The sequence below is a fragment of the Heterodontus francisci genome, chromosome 5 (genome assembly GCF_036365525.1).
Source record: "Heterodontus francisci isolate sHetFra1 chromosome 5, sHetFra1.hap1, whole genome shotgun sequence".
NCBI lineage: Eukaryota > Metazoa > Chordata > Chondrichthyes > Heterodontiformes > Heterodontidae > Heterodontus > Heterodontus francisci.
Window position 1 is genome coordinate 7413389 of NC_090375.1, and position 25702 is coordinate 7439090.

General features: G+C 48.5%; 1 protein-coding gene across 1 annotated transcript in view; it reads left to right on the plus strand.

Annotated features, from left to right (window-relative positions):
* Positions 1 to 25702, plus strand: part of LOC137369691 (zinc finger protein RFP-like) — a 174645-nt gene that overhangs the window by 124587 nt on the left and 24356 nt on the right. Inside the window, exon 3 of the mRNA XM_068031027.1 lies at positions 22777 to 23016. Coding sequence (XP_067887128.1) covers positions 22777 to 23016 — 240 coding nt within the window. The remainder of the gene's footprint in view (positions 1 to 22776; positions 23017 to 25702) is intronic.

A 25702-nucleotide genomic window follows, 5' to 3' on the forward strand; every position in this document is an offset into this window, starting at 1 on the left:
TAGTTCCCTCAACTCTCTCACAGTCTCAGTTCCTCCCAACTCTCTCACACTTTCAGTTCCCTCCTCCAACTCTCTCCCACTCTCAGTTCTCTTCAATTCTCTCATATTCTCAGTTCCCTCAACTCTCTCACAGTCTCAGTTCCTCCCAAGTCTCTCACATTCTCAGTTCACCCCCTCCAACTCTCTCACACTCTCAGTACCCCTCAACACACACACTCTCAGTCCCTCCAACTCTCTCACACTCACAGTTCCCCCTTCCAACTCTCTCACACTCTCAGTTCCTCCCAACACTCTCACACTCTCAGTTCCCCCAACTCTCTCACACTCTCAGTTCCCCCAACTCCCTCACACTCTCAGTTCCCCAACTCTCTCACACTCTCAGTTTCCCCAACTCTCTCACACTCTCAGTTCCCCCCTCCAACTCTCTCACAGTCTCAGTTCCACCCAACTCTCTCACACTTTCAGTTCCCCCAAGTATCTCATGCTCTCAGTTCCCCCAACTCTCTCACACTCTCAGTTCCCTCCTCCAACTCTCTCCCACTCTCAGTTCTCTTCAATTCTCTCATATTCTCAGTTCCCTCAACTCTCTCACAGTCTCAGTTCCTCCCAACTCTCTCACACTCTCAGTTCCCCCCTCCAACTCTCTCACAGTCTCAGTTCCTCCCAACTCTCTCACACTTTCAGTTCCCCCAAGTATCTCATGCTCTCAGTTCCCCCAACTCTCTCACACTCTCAGTTCCCTCCTCCAACTCTCTCCCACTCTCAGTTCTCTTCAATTCTCTCATATTCTCAGTTCCCTCAACTCTCTCACAGTCTCAGTTCCTCCCAACTCTCTCACATTCTCAGTTCACCCCCTCCGACTCTCTCACACTCTCAGTACCCCTCAACACACACACTCTCAGTTCCCCCAACTCTCTCACATTCTCAGTTCCCCCAACACTCTCACACTCACAGTTCCCCCCTCCAACTCTCTCACACTCTCAGTTTCCCCAACTCTCTCACACTCTCAGTTCTCTCCAAATCTCTCATACTCTTAGTTCCCTCAACTCTCTCACAGTCTCAGTTCCTCCCAACTCTCTCACACTTTCAGTTCCCCCAAGTATCTCATGCTCTCAGTTCCCCCAACTCTCTCACACTCTCAGTTCCCTCCTCCAACTCTCTCCCACTCTCAGTTCTCTTCAATTCTCTCATATTCTCAGTTCACCCCCTCCGACTCTCTCACACTCTCAGTACCCCCAACTCCCTCACACTCTCAGTTCCCCATCTCTCTCACACTCTCAGTTCCCCCAACTCTCTCACATTCTCAGTTCCCCCAACTCCCTCACACTCTCAGTTCCCCAACTCTCTCACACTCTCAGTTTCCCCAACTCTCTCACACTCTCAGTTCTCTCCAAATCTCTCACACTCTCAGTACCCCCAACTCTCTCACACTCTCAGTTTCCCAAACTCTCTCACACTCTCAGTTCTCTCCAAATCTCTCATACTCTTAGATCCCTCAACTCTCTCACAGTCTCAGTTCCTCCCAACTCTCTCACACTTTCAGTTCCCCCAAGTATCTCATGCTCTCAGTTCCCCCAACTCTCTCACACTCTCAGTTCCCTCCTCCAACTCTCTCCCACTCTCAGTTCTCTTCAATTCTCTCATATTCTCAGTTTCCTCAACTCTCTCACAGTCTCAGTTCCTCCCAAGTCTCTCACATTCTCAGTTCACCCCCTCCAACTCTCTCACACTCTCAGTACCCCTCAACACACACACTCTCAGTCCCTCCAACTCTCTCACACTCACAGTTCCCCCCTCCATCTCTCTCACACTCTCAGTTCCTCCCAACTCTCTCACACTCTCAGTTCCCCCAACTCTCTCACACTCTCAGTTCCCCCAACTCCCTCACACTCTCAGTTCCCCCAACTCTCTCACACTCTCAGTTCCCCCAACTCTCTCACACTCTCAGTTCCCCCAACACTCTCACACTCACAGTTCCCCCCTCCAACTCTCTCACACTCTCAGTTTCCCCAACTCTCTTACACTCTCAGTTCTCTCCAAATCTCTCATACTCTTAGTTCCCTCAACTCTCTCACAGTCTCAGTTCCTCCCAACTCTCTCACACTCTCAGTTCCCCCAACTCTCTCACACTCTCAGTTTCCCCAACTCTCTCACAGTCTCAGTTCCTCCCAACTCTCTCACACTTTCAGTTCCCCCAAGTATCTCATGCTCTCAGTTCCCCCAACTCTCTCACACTCTCAGTTCCCTCCTCCAACTCTCTCCCACTCTCAGTTCTCTTCAATTCTCTCATATTCTCAGTTCCCTCAACTCTCTCACAGTCTCAGTTCCTCCCAAGTCTCTCACATTCTCAGTACCCCTCAACACACACACTCTCAGTCCCTCCAACTCTCTCACACTCACAGTTCCCCCCTCCAACTCTCTCACACTCTCAGTTCCTCCCAACTCTCTCACACTCTCAGTTCCCCCAACTCTCTCACACTCTCAGTTCCCCCAACTCCCTCACACTCTCAGTTCCCCCAACTCTCTCACACTCTCAGTTCCCCCAACTCTCTCACAGTCTCAGTTCCTCCCAACTCTCTCACACTCTCAGTTCCCCCAACTCTCTCACACTCTCAGTTCCCCCAACTCGCTCACACTCTCAGTTCCCCCAACTCTCTCACACTCTCAGTTCCCCCAACTCCCTCACACTCTCAGTTCCCCATCTCTCTCGCACTCTCAGTTCCCCCAACTCTCTCACACTCTCAGTTCCCCCAACTCTCTCACACTCTCAGTTCCCCCAACTCTCTCACACTCACAGTTCCCCAACTCTCTCACAGTCTCAGTTCCTCCCACCTCTCTCACACTTTCAGTTCCCCCAAGTATCTCATGCTCTCAGTTCCCCCAACTCTCTCACACTCTCAGTTACCTCCTCCAACTCTCTCCCACTCTCAGTTCTCTTCAATTCTCTCATATTCTCAGTTCCCTCAACTCTCTCACAGTCTCAGTTCCTCCCAACTCTCTCACACTTTCAGTTCCCCCAAGTATCTCATGCTCTCAGTTCCCCCAACTCTCTCACACTCTCAGTTCCCTCCTCCAACTCTCTCCCACTCTCAGTTCTCTTCAATTCTCTCATATTCTCAGTTCCCTCAACTCTCTCACAGTCTCAGTTCCTCCCAAGTCTCTCACATTCTCAGTACCCCTCAACACACACACTCTCAGTCCCTCCAACTCTCTCACACTCACAGTTCTCCCCTCCAACTCTCTCACACTCTCAGTTCCTCCCAACTCTCTCACACTCTCAGTTCCCCCAACTCTCTCACACTCTCAGTTCCCCCAACTCCCTCACACTCTCAGTTCCCCCAACTCTCTCACACTCTCAGTTCCCCCAACTCTCTCACAGTCTCAGTTCCTCCCAACTCTCTCACACTCTCAGTTCCCCCAACTCTCTCACACTCTCAGTTCCCCCAACTCCCTCACACTCTCAGTTCCCCCAACTCTCTCACACTCTCAGTTCCCCCAACTCCCTCACACTCTCAGTTCCCCATCTCTCTCACACTCTCAGTTCCCCCAACTCTCTCACACTCTCAGTTCCCCCAACTCTCTCACACTCACAGTTCCCCAACTCTCTCACAGTCTCAGTTCCTCCCAACTCTCTCACACTTTCAGTTCCCCCAAGTATCTCATGCTCTCAGTTCCCCCAACTCTCTCACACTCTCAGTTACCTCCTCCAACTCTCTCCCACTCTCAGTTCTCTTCAATTCTCTCATATTCTCAGTTCCCTCAACTCTCTCACAGTCTCAGTTCCTCCCAACTCTCTCACACTTTCAGTTCCCCCAAGTATCTCATGCTCTCAGTTCCTCCAACTCTCTCACACTTTCAGTTCCCTCCTCCAACTCTCTCACACTCTCAGTTCTCTTCAATTCTCTCATATTCTCAGTTCCCTCAACTCTCTCACAGTCTCAGTTCCTCCCAAGTCTCTCACATTCTCAGTTCACCCCCTCCAACTCTCTCACACTCTCAATACCCCTCAACACACACACTCTCAGTCCCTCCAACTCTCTCACACTCACAGATCCCCCCTCCAACTCCCTCACACTCTCAGTTCCCCAACTCTCTCACACTCTCAGTTTCCCCAACTCTCTCACACTCTCAGTTCTCTCCAAATCTCTCATACTCTTAGTTCCCTCAACTCTCTCACAGTCTCAGTTCCTCCCAACTCTCTCACACTCTCAGTTCCCCCAACTCTCTCACACTCTCAGTTCCCCCAACTCCCTCACACTCTCAGTTCCCCATCTCTCTCACACTCTCAGTTCCCCAAACTCTCTCACACTCTCAGTTCCCCCAACTCTCTCACACTCACAGTTCCCCCCTCCAACTCTCTCACAGTCTCAGTTCCTCCCAACTCTCTCACACTTTCAGTTCCCCCAAGTATCTCATGCTCTCAGTTCCCCCAACTCTCTCACACTCTCAGTTCCCTCCTCCAACTCTCTCCCACTCTCAGTTCTCTTCAATTCTCTCATATTCTCAGTTCCCTCAACTCTCTCACAGTCTCAGTTCCTCCCAACTCTCTCACATTCTCAGTTCACCCCCTCCGACTCTCTCACACTCTCAGTACCCCTCAACACACACACTCTCAGTTCCTCCCAACTCTCTCACATTCTCAGTTCACCCCCTCCGACTCTCTCACACTCTTAGTACCCCTCAACACACACACTCTCAGTTCCTCCAACTCTCTCACACTCTCAGTTTCCCCCAACTCTCTCACACTCTCAGTTCTCTTCAATTCTCTCATATTCTCAGTTCCCTCAACTCTCTCACAGTCTCAGTTCCTCCCAACTCTCTCACACTTTCAGTTTCCCCAAGTATCTCATGCTCTCAGTTCCCCCAACTCTCTCACACTCTCAGTTCCCTCCTCCAACTCTCTCCCACTCTCAGTTCTCTTCAATTCTCTCATATTCTCAGTTCCCTCAACTCTCTCACAGTCTCAGTTCCTCCCAACTCTCTCACATTCTCAGTTCACCCCCTCCGACTCTCTCACACTCTCAGTACCCCCAACTCCCTCACACTCTCAGTTCCCCATCTCTCTCACACTCTCAGTTCCCCCAACTCTCTCACATTCTCAGTTCCCCCAACTCCCTCACACTCTCAGTTCCCCAACTCTCTCACACTCTCAGTTTCCCCAACTCTCTCACACTCTCAGTTCTCTCCAAATCTCTCACACTCTCAGTTCCCCAACTCTCTCACACTCTCAGTTTCCCAAACTCTCTCACACTCTCAGTTCTCTCCAAATCTCTCACACTCTCAGTTCCCCAACTCTCTCACACTCTCAGTTTCCCAAACTCTCTCACACTCTCAGTTCTCTCCAAATCTCTCACACTCTCAGTTCCCCAACTCTCTCACACTCTCAGTTCCCCAACTCTCTCACACTCTCAGTTCTCTCCAAATCTCTCATACTCTTAGATCCCTCAACTCCCTCACAGTCTCAGTTCCTCCCAACTCTCTCACACTTTCAGTTCGGCCAAGTATCTCATGCTCTCAGTTCCCCCAACTCTCTCACACTCTCAGTTCCCTCCTCCAACTCTCTCCCACTCTCAGTTCTCTTCAATTCTCTCATATTCTCAGTTTCCTCAATTCTCTCACAGTCTCAGTTCCTCCCAAGTCTCTCACATTCTCAGTTCACCCCCTCCAACTCTCTCACACTCTCAGTACCCCTCAACACACACACTCTCAGTCCCTCCAACTCTCTCACACTCACAGTTCCCCCCTCCATCTCTCTCACACTCTCAGTTCCTCCCAACTCTCTCACACTCTCAGTTCCCCCAACTCTCTCACACTCTCAGTTCCCCATCTCTCTCACGCTCTCAGTTCCCCCAACTCTCTCACACTCTCAGTTCCCCCAACTCTCTCACACTCTCAGTTCCCCCAACTCCCTCACACTCTCAGTTCCCCAACTCTCTCACACTCTCAGTTCTCTCCAAATCTCTCATACTCTTAGTTCCCCAACTCTCTCACACTCTCAGTTTCCCCAACTCTCTCACACTCTCAGTTCTCTCCAAATCTCTCATACTCTTAGTTCCCTCAACACTCTCACACTCTAAGTTCCTCCCAACTCTCTCACACTCTCAGTTCCCCCAACTCTCTCACACTCTCAGTTCCCCCAACTCTCTCACACTCTCAGTTCCCCCAACACTCTCACACTCACAGTTCCCCCCTCCAACTCTCTCACACTTTCAGTTCCCCCAAGTATCTCATGCTCTCAGTTCCCCCAACTCTCTCACACTCTCAGTTCCCTCCTCCAACTCTCTCCCACTCTCAGTTCTCTTCAATTCTCTCATATTCTCAGTTCCCTCAACTCTCTCACAGTCTCAGTTCCTCCCAAGTCTCTCACATTCTCAGTTCACCCCCTCCAACTCTCTCACACTCTCAGTACCCCTCAACACACACACTCTCAGTCCCTCCAACTCTCTCACACTCACAGTTCCCCCCTCCAACTCTCTCACACTCTCAGTTCCTCCCAACTCTCTCACACTCTCAGTTCCCCCAACTCTCTCACACTCTCAGTTCCCCCAACTCCCTCACACTCTCAGTTCCCCAACTCTCTCACACTCTCAGTTCCTCCCAACTCTCTCACACTCTCAGTTCCCCCAACTCTCTCACACTCTCAGTTCCCCCAACTCCCTCACACTCTCAGTTCCCCAACTCTCTCACACTCTCAGTTCCCCCAACTCTCTCACACTCACAGTTCCCCCCTCCAACTCTCTCACAGTCTCAGTTCCTCCCAACTCTCTCACACTTTCAGTTCCCCCAAGTATCTCATGCTCTCAGTTCCCCCAACTCTCTCACACTCTCAGTTCCCTCCTCCAACTCTCTCCCACTCTCAGTTCTCTTCAATTCTCTCATATTCTCAGTTCCCTCAACTCTCTCACAGTCTCAGTTCCTCCCAAGTCTCTCACATTCTCAGTTCACCCCCTCCAACTCTCTCACACTCTCAATACCCCTCAACACACACACTCTCAGTCCCTCCAACTCTCTCACACTCACAGTTCCCCCCTCCAACTCTCTCACACTCTCAGTTCCTCCCAACTCTCTCACACTCTCAGTTCCCCCAACTCTCTCACACTCTCAGTTCCCCCAACTCCCTCACACCCTCAGTTCCCCAACTCTCTCACACTCTCAGTTTCCCCAACTCTCTCACACTCTCAGTTCTCTCCAAAACTCTCATACTCTTAATTCCCTCAACTCTCTCACAGTCTCAGTTCCTCCCAACTCTCTCACAATCTCAGTTCCCCCAACTCTCTCACACTCTCAGTTCCCCCAACTCCCTCACACTCTCAGTTCCCCATCTCTCTCACACTCTCAGTTCCCCCAACTCTCTCACACTCTCAGTTCCCCCAACTCTCTCACACTCACAGTTCCCCCCTCCAACTCTCTCACACTCTCAGTTCCTCCCAACTCTCTCACACTCTCAGTTACCCCCAACTCTCTCACACTCTCAGTTTCCCCAACTCTCTCACACTCTCAGTTCTCTCCAAATCTCTCATACTCTTAGTTCCCTCAACTCTCTCACAGTCTCAGTTCCTCCCAACTCTCTCACACTCTCAGTTCCCCCAACTCTCTCTCACTCTCAATTCCCCCAAGTATCTCACGCTCTCAGTTTCCCCAACTCTCTCACACTCTCAGTTCTCTCCAAATCTCTCATACTCTCAGTTCCCTCAACTCTCTCACAGTCTCACTTCCTCCCAACTCTCTCACACTTTCAGTTCCCCCCTCCAACTCTCTCACACTCTCAGTTCCCCCAAGTATCTCACACTCTCAGTTCCCCCAATGCTCGCACACTCTCAGTTCCATCCTCCAACTCTCTCCCATTCTCAGTTCTCTTCAATTCTCTCATATTCTCAGTTCCCTCAACTATCTCACACTCTCAGTTCTCCCCCTCCAACTCTCTCACAGTCTCAGTACCCCTCAACACACACACTCTCAGTCCCTCCAACTCTCTCACACTCACAGTTCCCCCCTCCAACTCTCTCACACTCTCAGTTCCCCCAACTCTCTCACACTCTCAGTTCCCCCATCTCTCTCACACTTTCAGTTCCCCCAACTCTCTCACACTCTCAGTTCCCCCATCTCTCTCACACTTTCAGTTCCCCAAGTCTCTCACACTCTCAGTTCCTCCAAGTATCTCACACTGTCAGTTCCCCCAACTCTCTCACACTCTCACTTCCCTCAACTCTGTCACGCTCTCAGTTCCCCCCAACTCTCTCACACTCTCAGTTCCCCCAAGTATCTTACACTTTCAGTTCCCCCAAGTATCTTACACTTTCAGTTCCCCCAACTCCCGCACACTCTCAGTTCCCCCCTCCAACTCTGTCCCACTCTCAGTTCTCTGCAATACTCTCATGCTCTCAGTTCCTCCCAACTCTCTCACACTCTCAGTGCCACTCAACTCTCTCACCCTCTCAGTTCCCCCAACTCTCTCACACTCTCAGTACCACTCAACTCTCTCATACTCTCAGTCACCCCAAATCTCTCACACTCTCAGTTCCCCCAACTCTCTCACACTCTCAGTTCCCCGAACACTCTCACACTCACCGTTCCCCCCTCCAACTCTCTCACACTCTCAGTTTCCCCAACTCTCTTACACTCTCAGTTCTCTCCAAATCTCTCATACTCTTAGTTCCCTCAACTCTCTCACACTCTCAGTTCCTCCCAACTCTCTCACACTTTCAGTTCCCCCAAGTATCTCATGCTCTCAGTTCCCCCAACTCTCTCACACTCTCAGTTCCCTCCTCCAACTCTCTCCCACTCTCAGTTCTCTTCAATTCTCTCATATTCTCAGTTCCCTCAACTCTCTCACAGTCTCAGTTCCTCCCAAGTCTCTCACATTCTCAGTTCACCCCCTCCAACTCTCTCACACTCTCAGTACCCCTCAACACACACACTCTCAGTCCCTCCAACTCTCTCACACTCTCAGTTCCTCCCAACTCTCTCACACTCTCAGTTCCCCCAACTCTCTCACACTCTCAGTTCCCCCAACTCCCTCACACTCTCAGTTCCCCAACTCTCTCACACTCTCAGTTCCCCCAACTCCCTCACACTCTCAGTTCCCCCAACTCCCTCACACTCTCAGTTCCCCAACTCTCTCACACTCTCAGTTCTCTCCAAATCTCTCATACTCTTAGTTCCCTCAACTCTCTCACACTCTCAGTTCCCCCAACTCTCTCACACTCTCAGTTCCCCATCTCTCTCACACTCTCAGTTCCCCCAACTCTCTCACACTCACAGTTCCCCCCTCCAACTCTCTCACAGTCTCAGTTCCTCCCAACTCTCTCACACTTTCAGTTCCCCCAAGTATCTCATGCTCTCAGTTCCCCCAACTCTCTCACACTCTCAGTTCCCCAACTCTCTCACACTCTCAGTTCCCCCAACTCCCTCACACTCTCAGTTCCCCAACTCTCTCACACTCTCAGTTTCCCCAACTCTCTCACACTCTCAGTTCTCTCCAAAACTCTCATACTCTTAGTTCCCTCAACTCTCTCACAGTCTCAGTTCCTCCCAACTCTCTCGCAATCTCAGTTCCCCCAACTCTCTCACACTCTCAGTTCCCCCAACTCCCTCACACTCTCAGTTCCCCATCTCTCTCACACTCTCAGTTCCCCCAACTCTCTCACACTCTCAGTTCCCCCAACTCCCTCACACTCTCAGTTCCCCATCTCTCTCACACTCTCAGTTCCCCCAACTCTCTCACACTCTCAGTTCCTCCAACTCTCTCACACTCTCAGTTCCTCCCAACTCTCTCACACTCTCAGTTACCCCCAACTCTCTCACACTCTCAGTTTCCCCAACTCTCTCACACTCTCAGTTCTCTCCAAATCTCTCATACTCTTAGTTCCCTCAACTCTCTCACAGTCTCAGTTCCTCCCAACTCTCTCACACTCTCAGTTCCCCCAACTCTCTCTCACTCTCAATTCCCCCAAGTATCTCACGCTCTCAGTTTCCCCAACTTTCTCACACTCTCAGTTCTCTCCAAATCTCTCATACTCTCAGTTCCCTCAACTCTCTCACAGTCTCACTTCCTCCCAACTCTCTCACACTTTCAGTTCCCCCCTCCAACTCTCTCACACTCTCAGTTCCCCCAAGTATCTCACACTCTCAGTTCCCCCAATGCTCGCACACTCTCAGTTCCCTCCTCCAACTCTCTCCCATTCTCAGTTCTCTTCAATTCTCTCATATTCTCAGTTCCCTCAACTATCTCACACTCTCAGTTCTCCCCCTCCAACTCTCTCACACTCTCAGTACCCCTCAACACACACACTCTCAGTCCCTCCAACTCTCTCACACTCTCAGTTCCCCCCTCCAACTCTCTCACACTCTCAGTTCCCCCAACTCTCTCACACTCTCAGTTCCCCCATCTCTCTCACACTTTCAGTTCCCCCAAGTCTCTCACACTCTCAGTTCCCCCATCTCTCTCACACTTTCAGTTCCCCAAGTCTCTCACACTCTCAGTTCCTCCAAGTATCTCACACTGTCAGTTCCCCCAACTCTCTCACACTCTCACTTCCCTCAACTCTGTCACGCTCTCAGTTCCCCCCAACTCTCTCACAGTCTCAGTTCCTCCCAACTCTCTCACACTTTCAGTTCCCCCAAGTATCTTACACTTTCAGTTCCCCCAACTCTCTCACACTCTCAGTACCCCTCAACACACACACTCTCAGTCCCTCCAACTCTCTCACACTCACAGTTCCCCCCTCCAACTCTCTCACACTCTCAGTTCCCCCAACTCTCTCACACTCTCAGTTCCCCCATCTCTCTCACACTTTCAGTTCCCCAAGTCTCTCACACTCTCAGTTCCTCCAAGTATCTCACACTGTCAGTTCCCCCAACTCTCTCACACTTTCAGTTCCCCCAAGTCTCTCACACTCTCAGTTCCCCCATCTCTCTCACACTTTCAGTTCCCCAAGTCTCTCACACTCTCAGTTCCTCCAAGTATCTCACACTGTCAGTTCCCCCAACTCTCTCACACTCTCACTTCCCTCAACTCTGTCACGCTCTCAGTTCCCCCCAACTCTCTCACAGTCTCAGTTCCTCCCAACTCTCTCACACTCTCAGTTCCCCCAAGTATCTTACACTTTCAGTTCCCCCAAGTATCTTACACTTTCAGTTCCCCCAACTCCCGCACACTCTCAGTTCCCCCCTCCAACTCTGTCCCACTCTCAGTTCTCTGCAATACTCTCATGCTCTCAGTTCCTCCCAACTCTCTCACACTCTCAGTGCCACTCAACTCTCTCACCCTCTCAGTTCTCCCAACTCTCTCACACTCTCAGTTCCCCCCAACTCTCTCACACTCTCAGTACCACCCAACTCTCTCACACTCTCAGTACCACTCAACTCTCTCATACTCTCAGTCACCCCAAATCTCTCACACTCTCAGTTCCCCCAACTCTCTCACACTCTCAGTTCCCCCAACTCTCTCACACTCTCAGTTCTCTCCAATTCTCTCGTACTCTCAGTTCCTTCAACTCTCTCACAGTCTCAGTTCCTCCCAACTCTCTCACACTTTCAGTTCCCCACCCCCCCCAACCCTCTCACACTCTCAGTTCTCTCCAATTCTCTCACACTCTCAGTTCCTCCCAACTCTCTCACACTCTCAGTTCTCTCCAATTCTCTCACACTCTCAGTTCCTCCCAACTCTCTCACACTCTCGGTTCCCTCAACTCTCTCACACTCTCAGTTCCCCCAACTCTCTCACACTCTCAGTTCCCCCAACTCTCTCACACTCTCAGTACCACCCAACTCTCTCACACTCTCAGTACCACCCAACTCTCTCACACTCTCAGTACCACCCAACTCTTTCACACTCTCAGTACCACCCAACTCTCTCAAACTCTCAGTACCACCCAACTCTCTCACACTCTCAGTCACCCCCAACACTCTCACAATCTCAGTTCCCCCCAACTCTCTTTCACTCTCAGTTCACCCCAACTCTCTCACACTCCCAGTACCACCCAACTCTCTCACACTCTCAGTTACCCCAAATCTCTCACACTCTCAGTTCTCTTCAATTCTCATACTCTCAGTTCCCCCCAACTCTCTCACAGTCTCAGTTCTCTCCAATTCTCTCACACACTCAGTTCCCCCCAACTCTCTCTCACTCTCAGTTCCCCCAAATCTGTCACACTCTCAGTACCACCCAATTCTCTCACACTCTCAGTCACCCCAAATCTCTCACACTCTCCGTTCCCACCAACTCTCACACACTCTCAGTCAGTCCAACTCTCTCACACACTCTGTCCCCCCAACTCTCTCACATTCTCAGTTCCCCCTAACTTTCTCACACTCTCAGTCTCCCCAACTCTCTCACACATTCAGTTCCCCCCCCTCCAGCTATCTCACACTCTCAGTTCCCCCCAACTCTCCCACACTGTCAGTCCCCCCAACACTCTCACACTCTCAGTACCCCTCAATTGTCTCGCACTCTCAGTCTCTCCAACTCTCTCACATTCTCAGTTCCTCCCAAATGCCATTGAATGTCAAGGGGAGATGATTAGATTCTCTCTTGTTGGAGATGGTCATTGCCTGGCACTTGTGTGAAATATTAGATGCATTGCTGGTCATTTTTCGAAATTCTATAGACTCTGGAACAGTTCCAACGGATTGGAGGTGGCTAATGTAACCCCACTATTTAAAAAAGGAGGCAGAGAGAAAACATGGAATTATGGACTGGTTAGCCTGACATTAGTAGTGGGGAAAATGCTAGAATCCATATTAAAAGATGTAATAGCAGTACTCTTGGGAAACTATGACATGATCGGACAAAGTCAACATGGATTTACGAAAGGGAAATCATGCTTGACAAATCTACTGGAATATTTTGAGGATGTAACTTCTTCTTTGGCCTCCTTGTCTCGAGAGACAATGGGTAAGTGCCTAGAGGTGGTCAGTGGTTTGTGAAGCAGCGCCTGGAGTGGCTATAAAGGCCAATTCTAGAGGGACAGACTCTTCCGCAGGTACTGCAGATAAAACTGGTTGTCAGGGCTGTTACACAGTTGGCTCTCTCCTTGCGCTTCTGTCGTTTTTCCTGCCAACAGCTAAGTCTCTTCAACTCGCCACTCTTTAGCCCCGCCTTTATGGCTGTCCGCCAGCTCTGGCGATCACTGGCAACTGACTCCCACGACTTGTGGTCAATGTCACAGGACTTCATGTCGCGTTTGCAGACGTCTTTAAAGCGGAGACATGGACGGCTGGTGGGTCTGATCCCAGTGATGAGCTCGCTGTACAATGTGTCATAAGGGATCCTGCCATCTTCCATGCAGCTCACATGGCCAAGCCATCTCAATCGCTGCTGGCACAGTAAGGTGTATATGCTGGGAATGTTGGCCACCTTGAGGACTTCTGTGTTGGAGATACGGTCCTGCCACATCATGCCAAAGATTCTCCAGAGGGAGCGCAGATGGAATGAATTGAGACGTCGCTCTTGGCTGACAAGCGTTGTCCAGGCCTTGCTGCCATAGAGCAAGTTACTGAGGACACAGGCTTGATACACTTGGACTTTTGTGTTCTGTGTCAGTGCGCCATTTTCCCACAACCTCTTGGCCAGTCTGGACATAGCAGCAGACGCCTTTCCCATGCGCTTGTTGATTTCTGCATCGAGAGACAGGTTACTGGTGATAGTTGAGCCTAGGTAGGTGAACTCTAGAACCACTTCCAGAGCGTGGTCACCGATATTGATGGATGGAGCATTTCTGACAGCCTGTCCCATGATGTTCGTTTTCTTGAGGCTGATGATTAGGCCAAATTCGTTGCAGGCAGCCACAATCCTGTCGATGAGTCTCTGCAGACGCTCTTTGAGTCATAGAGAGATACAGCACTGAAACAGGCCCTTCGGCCCACTGAGTCTGTGCTGACCAACAACCACCCATTTATACTAATCCTACATTAATCCCATATTCCCTACCACATCCCCACCATTCTTCTACCACCTAACTACACAAGGGGCAATTTATAATGGTCAATTTACCTATCAACCTGCAAGTCTTTGGCTGTGGGATAAAACCGGAGCACCCAGCAGAAACCCACACAGTCACAGGGAGAACTTGCAAACTCCGCACAGGCAGTACCCAGAACCAAACCCGGGTTGCTGGAGCTGTGAGGCTGCGGTGCTAACCACTGCGCCACTGTGCCACTTCTGTGTGGGATGTTAATGCAGCATCGTCAGCAAAGAGGAGTTCCCTGATGAGGACCTTCCGTACTTTGGTCTTCACTCTAAGACGGGCAAGGTTGAACAACCTGCCATCTGATCTTGTGTGGAGGAAAATTCCTTCTTCTGAAGACTTGAATGCATGTGAGAGCAGCAGGGAGAAGAAGATCCCAAACAGTGTAGGTGCGAGAACACAGCCCTGTTTCACGCCACTCAGGATAGGAAAGGGGTCTGATGAGGCACCGCTATGCTGAATTGTGCCTTTCATATTGTCATGGAAGGAGGTGATGATACTTAGTAGCTTTGGTGGACATCCGATCTTTGCTAATAGTCTGAAAGGACGACGTATGCTGACGAGGTTAAATGCTTTGGTGAGATCTATGAAAGCAACGTAGAGGGGAGGATGTAACTAGAAGAATAGATAAGGGAGAACCAATGGATGTGGTGGATTTGGACTTTCAGAAGGCTTTCAACAAGGTTCCACATAAGAGATTAGCGTGCAAAATTAAAGCACATGGGATTGGGGGTAAGGCACTGACATGGATAGAGAACTGGTTGGCAGACAGGAAACAAAGAGTAGGAATAAACGGGTCTTTTTCCGAGTGACAGACTGTGACTAGTGGGGTAATACAGGGATCAGTGCTAGGACCCCAGCTATTCGCAATATATATTAATGATATAGAAGAGGGAATTGAATGTAATATATCCAAATTTGCAGATTACACAAAGCTGGGTGGGAGCGGGAGCTGTGAGGACGATGCAGAGAAGCTCCAGTGTGATTAGGACAGGTTGAGTGAGTGGGCAAATACATGGCAGATGCAGTATAATGTGGATAAATGTGAGGTTATCCACTTTGGTGGCAAAAACAGAAAGGCAGATTATTATCTGAACGGCGATAGATTGGGAAAGGGGGAGGTGCAGCGAGACCATAGCAAGATGATTTGAGTACAGGAGCAAGGATGTCTTGCTGCAATTATACAAGGCCTTGGTGAGACTACATCTGGAGTATTGTGTGCAGTTTTGGTCTCCTTATCTGAGGAAGGATGTTCTTGCTATGGAGGGAGTGCAGTGAAGGTTCACCAGACTGATTCCTGGGATGGTAGGACTGACATATGAAGAGAGATTGGGTCGATTGGGCTTGTATTTGCTAGAGTTTACAAGAATGAGAGGGGATCTCATAGAAACCTACAAAATTCTAACAGCACGGGACAGACCAGATGCAGGAAGGATGTTCCCGATGGCGGGGGAGTCCAGGACGAGGGGTCACAATCTAAGGATAAGGGGTAAGCCATTTAGGACTGAGATGAGGAGGGATTTCTTCACCCAGAGAGTGGTGAATCTGTGGAATTCTCTACCACAGAAAGCAGTTCAGGCCAAATCATTAAATATATTCAAGAAAGAGTTAGATATCGTTCTTAGGGCTAAAGGAATCAAGAGATATGGGGAGAAAGCGGGAACAGGGTACTGACTTTGGACAATCAGCCATGATCGTATTGAATGGCAGTGCAGGTCGAAGGGCCAAATGGCCTACTCTTGTTTCTATTTTTTATGTTTCTATCAACAGCGCCATCAAGCAGCACTTGCTTAGCAATAACCTGCTCAGTGACGCTCAGTTTGGGTTCCGCCAGGGCCACTCAGCTCCTGACCTCATTACAGCCTTGGTTCAAACATGGACAAAAGAGCTGAACTCAAAAGGTGAGGTGAGAGTGACTGCCCTTGATATCAAGGCAGCAATTGACCGAGTATAGCATCAAGGAGCCGTAGCAAAACTGAAGTCAATGGGAATCAGGGGGAAAACTCTCCGCTGGTTGGAGTCATACCTAGCGAGCGCAAAGGAAGATGGGTGTGGTTGTTGGAGGTCAATCATCTGAGCTCCAGGATATCACTGCAGGAGTTGCTCAGGGTAGTGTCCGAGGCCCAACCATCTTCAGCTGCTTCATCAATGACCTCCCTTCAATCATAAGGTCAGAAGTTGGGATGTTCGCTGATCATTGCGTAATGTTCACAACTCCTCAGATACTGAAGCAGTCCGTGTAGAAATGCAGCAAGACCTGGACAATATCTAGGCTTGGGCTGATAAGTGGCAAGTAACATTCGCGCCACACAAGTGTCAGGCAATGACCATCTCCAACAAGAGAGAATCAAACCATCTCCCTTGACATTCAATGGCAAGAGCATCGCTGAATCCCCCACTATCAACATCCTAGGGGCTACCATTGACCAGAAACTGAACTGGAGTAACCATATAAATACCGTGGCTACAAGAGCAGGTCAGAGGCTAGGAATCCTGTGGGGAGTAACTCATCTCCTGATTCCCCAAATCCTGTCCACCATCTACAAGGCACAAGTCAGGAGTGTGATGGAATACTGTCCACTTGCCTGGATGGGTGCAGCTCCAACAACGCTCAAGAAGCTCGGCACCATCCAGGACAAAGCAGCCCGCTTGATTGGCACCCCATCTACAAACATTCACTCCCTCCACCACTGATACACAGTGGCAGCAGTGTGTACCATCTACAAGATGTACTGCAGCAACGCACCAAGGCTCCTTAGACAGCACCTTCCAATCCCGCGACTTCTACCAACTAGAAGGTCAAGGGCAGCAAATGCATGGGAACACCACCACCTGCAAATTCCCCTCTAAGTCACGCACCATCCTGACTTGGAACTATATCACCGTTCCTTCACTGTCGCCGGGTCAAAATCCTGGAACTCCCTTCCTAACAGCACTGTGGGTGTACCTACCTCACATGGACTGCAGCAGTTCAAGAAAACAGCTCACCACCACCTTTTCAAGGGCAATTAGGGAGGGGCAATAAATGCTGGCCTAGCCAGCGATGCCCACATCCCATGAATGAATTTTAAAAAAGGCTACTTCCTTGAGTAAAAGCAAAATACTGCGGATGCTGGAAATCTGAAACAAAAACAAGAAATGCTGGATTCACTCAGCAGGTCTGGCAGCATCTGTGGAAAGAGAAGCAGAGTTAACGTTTCGGGTCAGTGACCCTTCTTCGGAACTGACAAATATTAGAAAAGTCACAGATTATAAACAAGTGAGGTGGGGGTTGGGCAAGAGATAACAAAGGAGAAGGTGCAGATTGGACCAGGCCACATAGCTGACCAAAAGGTCATGGAGCAAAGGCAAACAATATGTTAATGGTGTGTTGAAAGACAAAGCATTAGTACAGATTAGGTGTGAATATACTGAATATTGAACATCAGCAAGTACAAACCTGAAGAAAAACAACCTGAAAAAAACAGTGGGTGAGCAAACTGAACAAACTAAGATGAACTGAAATAAATACAAAAAAAGATTGTAAAAAATGTAAAAAGGAATGCCAAAAAAAAAAGGGAAGAAAAAATAACTAAAAATGAAAGTAAAGTGGGGGGCTGTCATGCTCTGAAATTATTGAACTCAATGTTCAATGTACCTTCCATGACGGTGCTTCTGATATGACCTCCTTTTTCCTCAACCGAGGATTTCCCCCCACTGTGGTTGACAGGGCCCTCAACCGTGTCCGACCCATTCCCCGCACCTCTACCCTCACCCCTTCCCCTCCCTCCCAGAACCGTGACAGGGTTCCCCTTGTCCTCACTTTTCATCCCACCAGCCTCCATATCCAAAGGATCATCCTCCGCCATTTTCGCCACCTCCAGCGTGATGCCACTACCAGTCGCATCTTCCCCTCCCTTCCCCTGTCAGCATTCCGAAGGGATCGTTCCCTCCGCGACACCCTGGTCCACTCCTCCATTACCCCCACCACCTCGTCCCCGTCCCAGGGCACCTTCCCTTGCAATCGCAGGAGGTGTAATACCTGCCCCTTTACCTCCTCTCTCCTCACTATCCCAGGCCCCAAACACTCCTTTCAGGTGAAGCAGCGATTTACTTGTACTTCTTTCAATGTAGTATACTGTATTCGCTGCTCACAGTGTGGTCTCCTCTACATTGGGGAGACCAAGCGCAGACTGGGTGACCGCTTTGCGGAACATCTCCGCTCAGTCCGCAAGCAGGACCCTGAGCTTCCGGTTGCTTGCCATTTCAACACTCCCCCCTGCTCTCATGCTCACATCTCTGTCCTGGGATTGCTGCAGTGTTCCAGTGAACATCAACGCAAGCTCGAGGAACAGCATCTCATCTACCGATTAGGCACATTACAGCCTGCCGGTCTGAACATTGAGTTCAATAATTTCAGAGCATGACAGCCCCCCACTTTACTTTCATTTTTAGTTATTTTTTCTTCCCTTTTTTTTGGCATTCCTTTTTACATTTTTTACAATCTTTTTTTGTATTTATTTCAGTTCATCTTAGTTTGTTCAGTTTGCTCACCCACTGTTTTTTTCAGGTTGTTTTTCTTCAGGTTTGTACTTGCTGATGTTCAATATTCAGTATATTCACACCTAATCTGTACTAATGCTTTGTCTTTCAACACACCATTAACATATTGTTTGCCTTTGCTCCATGACCTTTTGGTCAGCTATGTGGCCTGGTCCAATCTGCACCTTCTCCTTTGTTATCTCTTGCCCAACCCCCACCTCACTTGTTTATAATCTGTGACTTTTCTAATATTTGTCAGTTCCGAAGAAGGGTCACTGACCCGAAACGTTAACTCTGCTTCTCTTTCCACAGATGCTGCCAGACCTGCTGAGTGAATCCAGCATTTCTTGTTTTTACTTCCTTGAGTACTCTGGGATGTAGATTATCAGGCCCTGGGGATTTATCGGCCTTCAATCCCATCAATTTCCCTAACACCATTTCTCTACTAATACTGATTTCATAACAGTTCCTCCTTCTCACTAGACCTCATGTTCCCAACATTTCTGGGAGATAATTTGTGTCCTCCTTTGTGAAGACAGAACCAAAGTATGTATTTAATTGGTCTGCCATTTCTTTGTTCCCATTATAAATTCCCTTATTTCTGACTGTAAGGGACCCACATTTGTCGTCACTAATCTTTTTCTCTTCACATATCTATAGAAGCTTTTACAGTCAGTTTTTATGTTCTCTGCAAGCTTACTCTCATACTCCATTTTCCCCTTCTTAATCAATCCCTTTGTCCTCCTTTGTTGAATTCTAAACTGCTTCCAATCCTCAGGTTTGCTGCTTGTTCTGGCCATTTTATATTTCTCCTCCTTGGATCTAATACTATCCTTAATTTCTTTTGTAAGCCACGGTTGAGCCACCCTTCCTGTTTTATTTTTGCGCCATACAGGAATGAACAATTGTTGTAATTCAGCCATGCACTCTTTAAATGCTAGCCATTGCCTATCCACTGTCAATCCTTTAAGTAACGTTCCCCAATCTATCATAGCCAATTCGTGCCTCATACCTTCATAGTTTCCTTTATTTAGATTCAGGACCCTAGTCTCGGAATCAACTCTCTCACTCTCCATCTTAATGAAGAATTCTATCATGATATGGTCGCTCTTCCCCAAAGGACCCCACACAACAAGATTGTTAACTAATCCTTTCTCATTACACAATACCCAGTCTAGGATGGCCTGTTCTCTAGTTGGTGCCTCAACATATTGGTCCAAAAAACCATCACGTACACACTCCAGGAATTCCTCCTTTACAGTATTATTGCTAATTTGGTTTGCCCAATCTATATGTTGATTAAATTCACCCAAAATTACAGTTGCACCCTTACTGCATGCATCTCTAATTTCCTGTTTAATACCATCCTCTACATCACCACTGCTGTTTGGAGGTCTATATACAACCCCCACCAATGTTTTCTGCCCTTTGGTGTTTCTTAGCTGCACCTATACAGATTCCACATCAGGATTCTCTGAGCTAATATCCTTCCTCACTATTGTATTGATTTCCTCTTTTACTAACAATCTTACTCCAGCTCCTTTCCTTTTTTGCCTGTCTTTCCTAAATATTGAATATCCCTGGATGTTCAGTTCCCATCCTTGGTCACCCTGCAGCCATGTCTCTGTAATCGCAACAATATCATATACATTTACATCTATTTGTGTGGTTAATTCGCCTACCTTATTGCGACTACTCCGCGCATTGAGACACAATGCCTTTAGGCTTGTCTTTTTAACATTCTTGGTCATCTTAGCATTATTTCGCACTATGGCCCTATTTGTTTCTTGCCCTTGATTTCTATGCCTTCCACTTTTGCCTTTTTGTTTCCTGTCTTTCGCTTCTATCCTTGTTTCCTCTTCCTCAGTCTCCCCGCTCAGCTTCCCATCCCCCTACCATTCTAGTTTAAATCCTCCCCAACAGCACTAGCAAACGTTCCTCCGAGGACATTGGTTCCGGTCCTGCCTGGGTGTAACCCGTCCCACTTGTACAGGTCCCACCTTCTCCAGAACTGGTCCTGATGTCCCAGGAATCTAAATCCCTGCCTCCTGCACCATTTCTCCAGCCATGCATTCATCTGGTCTATTCTCCTGTTTCTGTACTCACTAACACGTGGCACAGGAAGTAATCCTGAGATTACTACCTTTGAGGTCCTGCTTTTTAATTTAGCTCCTAACTCCTCAAATTCATCTTGCAGGACTTCATCCCTTTTTCTACCTATGTCGTTGGTACCGACATGTACCACGACCACTGGCTGTTCACCTTCCCCCTTCAGAATGTCCTATAGCCGCTCTGAGACATCCTTGACCCGAGCACCAAGGAGGCAACATACCAGCCTGGAGTCTCGTTTGCAGCCACAGAACGCCTGTCTGTTCCCCTTACAGTTGAATCTCCTATCACTATGGCTCTCCCAGTCTTTTTCCCCCCATCCTGTGCAGCAGAGTCATCTGTGGTGCCACAAACTTGGCTGTTGCTGCTTTCCCCTGGGAGGTCATCCCCCCAACAGTATTCACAGTGATATATTTGCTTGAGAGGGGGATAGGCACAGGGGACTCCTGCCCTCCCTGCCTGTGCCTACTACTCCGTCTAGTGGTCACTCATTCCTTTTCTGCCTGTGCAGCCATTACCTGTGGTGTGACCACCTCGCTAAATGTGCATGACGTGTTCAGCATTGCAGATGGTCCACAGTGAATCCATCTGAAGCTCCAGCTCCGTGATGACACCTTCCATCACTTTACTGATGTTTGAGAGTAGACTGATGGGGCGGTAATTGGCCGGGTTGGACTTGTCCTGCTTTTTGTGGACAGGACATACTTGGGCAATTTTCCACATTGCAGGGTAGATGCCAGTGTTGTAGCTGTACTGGAACAGCTTGGCAAGGGGCACGGCAAGTTCTGGAGCACATGTCTTCAGTACTATTGCCGGAATATTGTCAGGGCCCATAGCCTTTGCAGTATCCAGTGTCTTCAGTCGTTTCTTGATATCACGTGGGGTGAATCGAATTGGCTGAAGTCTGTCCCCATAACTAACGAATCCCCTATCACCACTGCTCTTCCACTCTTCGTCCTCCCCTCCTGTGCAACTAAGCCACCTGCGGTGCCACAAACTTGGCTCTGACTGTACTCCTCTGAGGTATCATCACCTTCACCAATATCCAAAATGGAAAACTGATTAGCAAGTGAGATCATATCAGCGGACTGCTGCACTACTTGCCTGGTTCTCTTAGACTGTCTGGCAGTCACCCATTCCTTATCTGCCTGCATGCTCCTAACCTGGGGTGAGACCACCTCCCTAAACGTGCTATCCATGTAGTTGTCCGCCTCGTGGATGCGCAACAGTGACTCCAGCCGACACTCGAGTTCCGAAACGCAGACCTCAAGCTTGTGCAGCCGGTGACACTTCTTGCAGATGTATTTGGCTAGGACACATGATGCGTCCATGACTTCCCACATGCCACAGGCTGTACATTCCACTTGGCAGAGCTGACCTGCCATACCTTAACTTTACAGACTATTTATTATAAGTAGAATAGCTTACCAGTTACTCACCAACCAGCCCTTTCCAGTGCACTAAAACAAGAACCAAATACTGGAGGGAGAAAAAAGTGGAAAGAAAGTAGAAAAATGGAACACCTGCTCCCCACTTCACCGAACCTGCCATTCACCAAACTCGAATCTCCACACTCAGCTTACAATCTGCACACTGCAGGCTGCAACCAGACCTCTGTATTTATACTAAAATAAGAGAAAATACTGCAGTTGCTGGAAATCTGAAATAAAAACAAAAAGTGCTGGAAATACTCAGCAGGTCTGGCAGCATCTGTCAAAAGAGAAGCAGAGTTAACGTTTTAGGTCTGTGACCTGAAACAGACCTGAAACGTTAACTCTGCTTCTCTCTCCACAGTTGCTGCCGGATCTGCTGAGTATTTCCGGCATTTTTTGTCTTCATCTCTGTATTTATACCTTTTGACGCTGAAACTGCAGCAACCCGGTTTGACTGGTCAGCTACTTAACGAATCAGCTACTCTGCAGTAGATCCTGTTAATGCCTGCCTAAGACTGAAAGAAACTTACTTTCCTCTAACTCTCAGTCCACCCCAGCTCTCAAACTCTCAGTCCCCAACTCCCTCACTCTCTTCGTCCTCGCTGATTCTTTCACACTCTTAGGTCTCCCTAACTCTCTCACTCTCAGGTCTGTGCAGTTTTGGGCCACCCAACTCTCCTTTCTTGCCATCACCTATCTATGCACAATGCTCCTTGTTAAATGCTTTGAATTGGGTTTCTGTACAGATTATTATCTCAAAAACAAAACAGTCAGTTGAAGAGAAGTACAACATAATTAAGGAGCTCCTGGAGAATGACATGAGAGCAACAATGAATCTGATTGAAGCAGAAAGCTTGGCAATGGAAACCCTGATTACAGGACAGCAAGTGGACAAGGAGGCATATAGTGATGCCATCACTTCCATAATGGAAAGAGTCGATGAAATGAATGAGAATGCAGAATCGGAAAGTGTACAAACACTACAGGTAAATATTTATTTAGGTCAGGAGACAATTCTTATCTCTGCGTGAAAATCCTGACAATCAAGAATCTCTTTCAAACCTAGTCACCTCGTTCCGTCACTTTGTTGTTGAATTTTTGTGCTCATGCGGGTGAGGGAAGTTAGTGTGGAAAAATGGAACACTTTCTATTTCAGGCCCTGTCCCATCAAATACTCCCAGGGCAGGTAAAAGAAAGAAAAGAAAAAAAAAACGGAGGTTAGATACAGAGTAAATTTTCCTCTTTCAAGCCTGATGTAGTACTGCTTTGACAGGGTACTTAACTCAGAGAATTTGGTGAGTGAGGGAATTCGGTGCAGTGAGGGAAGAGGTGCTGTTCTGGTACTTCACAAAACAAGGAGAGGTCCGAGTAAGGTAGCGGGAAACAGCGAGACCTGGTGAGTAGCTAGTATGTGTTTCTAGTTAATAGTTTAGAAAGTAAGGGCATGGCAGGGAACCTCAGCCCCATGGAGTGTACAATCTGTGACATGTGAAAAATCCTGGACGCTTCTTATGGCCTGGATGACCACATGTGCAGGAAGTGTCATTAGCTAGAGTAGCTCGAGCTCTGGGCTTCAGAGCTTAAATGGTGGCTGCAGTCACTACGCGGCATCCGCAAAGCTGAGAGCTTCATGGATAGCATCTTTCTGGAGGTGGTCACCCCACATCTTAAAAATGTGCAAGCAGAGAGGAAATGGGTGACTGTCAGAAGGACAAGTAGGACCAGGAAGGCAGGCAGGGCAGGGATCCAATGAGTGCATCTCGTTCTTCAACTGGTATTCAAAACTGTAGTCAATGGGAATCAGGGGGAATACTCTCTGCTGGTTGGAGTTGTACCTAGTGCAAAGAAAGATGGTTGTGGCTGTTGGAGGTTAATCATCTGAGCTGCAGGACATCACTATAGGAGTTCCTCAGGGTAGTGTCGAGGCCCAACCATCTTCAGCTGCTTCATCAATGACCTTCCTTCAATCATGAGGTCAGAAGTGGGGATGTTCGCTGATGATTGCACAATATTCAGCACCATTCGCGACTCCTCAGATACTGAAGCAGTCCATATAGAAATTTAGCAAGACCTGGACAATATCCAGGCTTAGGCTGATAAGTGGCAAGTAACATTCACGCCACACAAGTGCCAGGCAATGACTATTTCCAACAAGAGAGAATCTAACCATCTCCCCTTAACATTCAATGGCATTACGATCGTTGAATCCCCCACTATTAACATCCTGGGGGTTACCATTGACCGGAAAGTGAACTGGAATAGCCATATAAATACAAGGTGTACTGCAGCAATGCACCAAGTCTCCTTAGACAGCCAAAGACACGACTTCTACCACCTAAAAGGACAAGGGAAACAAATGCATGGGAACACCACCACCTGTAAGTTCCCCTCCAAGGAGGATGTGACTGCGAGTGAGCCAGAATTTAGCTTTGGAGGAGCCTCAGCCAGTGCCCTTATCCAATAGGTACGAGGTTCTTGCTCCCAGTGTGGACGAGGGCACAGACTGCAGGGAGGATGAGCGAACTGACCACAGCACCGTGGTTCAGAGCGCCATTCAAGTGGGGGGAGAAAAGAGAAATGTAGTTGTAATAGCGGATAATATAGTTAGGGGAATAGATACTGTTCCCTGCAGCAAAGATAGAGAGTCTACCTGGTATCAAAGTTAAGGACATCTCTTCTGGGCTAGAGAGAAACTTGGAGTGGGAGGTAAAGGATCCAGTTGTCGTGGTCCACGTAGGTACCGACAACATAGGTAGGACTAGGAAAGAGATTCTGCTGAGGGACTATGAGCAGCTTGGGGCTAAATTAAAAAGCAGAACTACAAAGGTAATAATCTCCAGATTACTATCTGAGCCACGTGCAAATTGGCATAGGGTAAATAAGATTAGAGAGGTAAATGCAAGGCTCAAAGACTGGTGTGGGAGAAACGGGTTCTGATTCATGGGACACTGGCACCAGTTCTGGGGAAAGAGAGAACTGTTCCGTTGGGATGGGCTGCACTTGAACCATGTTGGGACCACTGTCCTGGCGAATCATATAACGAGGGTTGTAGATAAGGCTTAAAATAAATAGTGGGGGGGAGAGTTCAATTGAAGGGAAGATTAACAAGTCAAAAAGTAATGAGAGAGCAGAGGTGCAGGGTAGTGAAGGGGCAGACATTAATCAGAGAGTGACAGGAAGGGACAGAGAATACAAGCATAAGATTACAGCAGAAATCAGAACCAGAGTAGGTAAAAATGGTAAACAGCAAGGCTTAAGGCTCTTTATCTGAATGCACGTAGCATTTGTAACAAGATTGATGAGCTGATGGCACAGATAGAAATAAATGAATATGATTTGATAGCTATCACAAAGACGTGGTTGCAGGATGACCGGACTGGAATCTCAATGTTCAAGGATATTTGACGTTCCGGAAGGATAGGCAGAAAGGAAAAGGAGGTGGGGTAGCTTTGTTATTAAAGGAAGGGATCAGTGCAGTTGTGAGTAATGATATAGGTGTAATAGATCGTGATGCAGAATCAGTTTGGGTGGAAATAAGAAATAGCAAGGGAAAGAAATCATGGGTGGGAGTGGTCTATAGGCCCCCGAGGAGTTGCCTCTCTGTCGGACAAAATATTAATCAAGAAATAATGGAGGCGTGTAAGAAGGGCACTGCAATTATCATGGGTGATT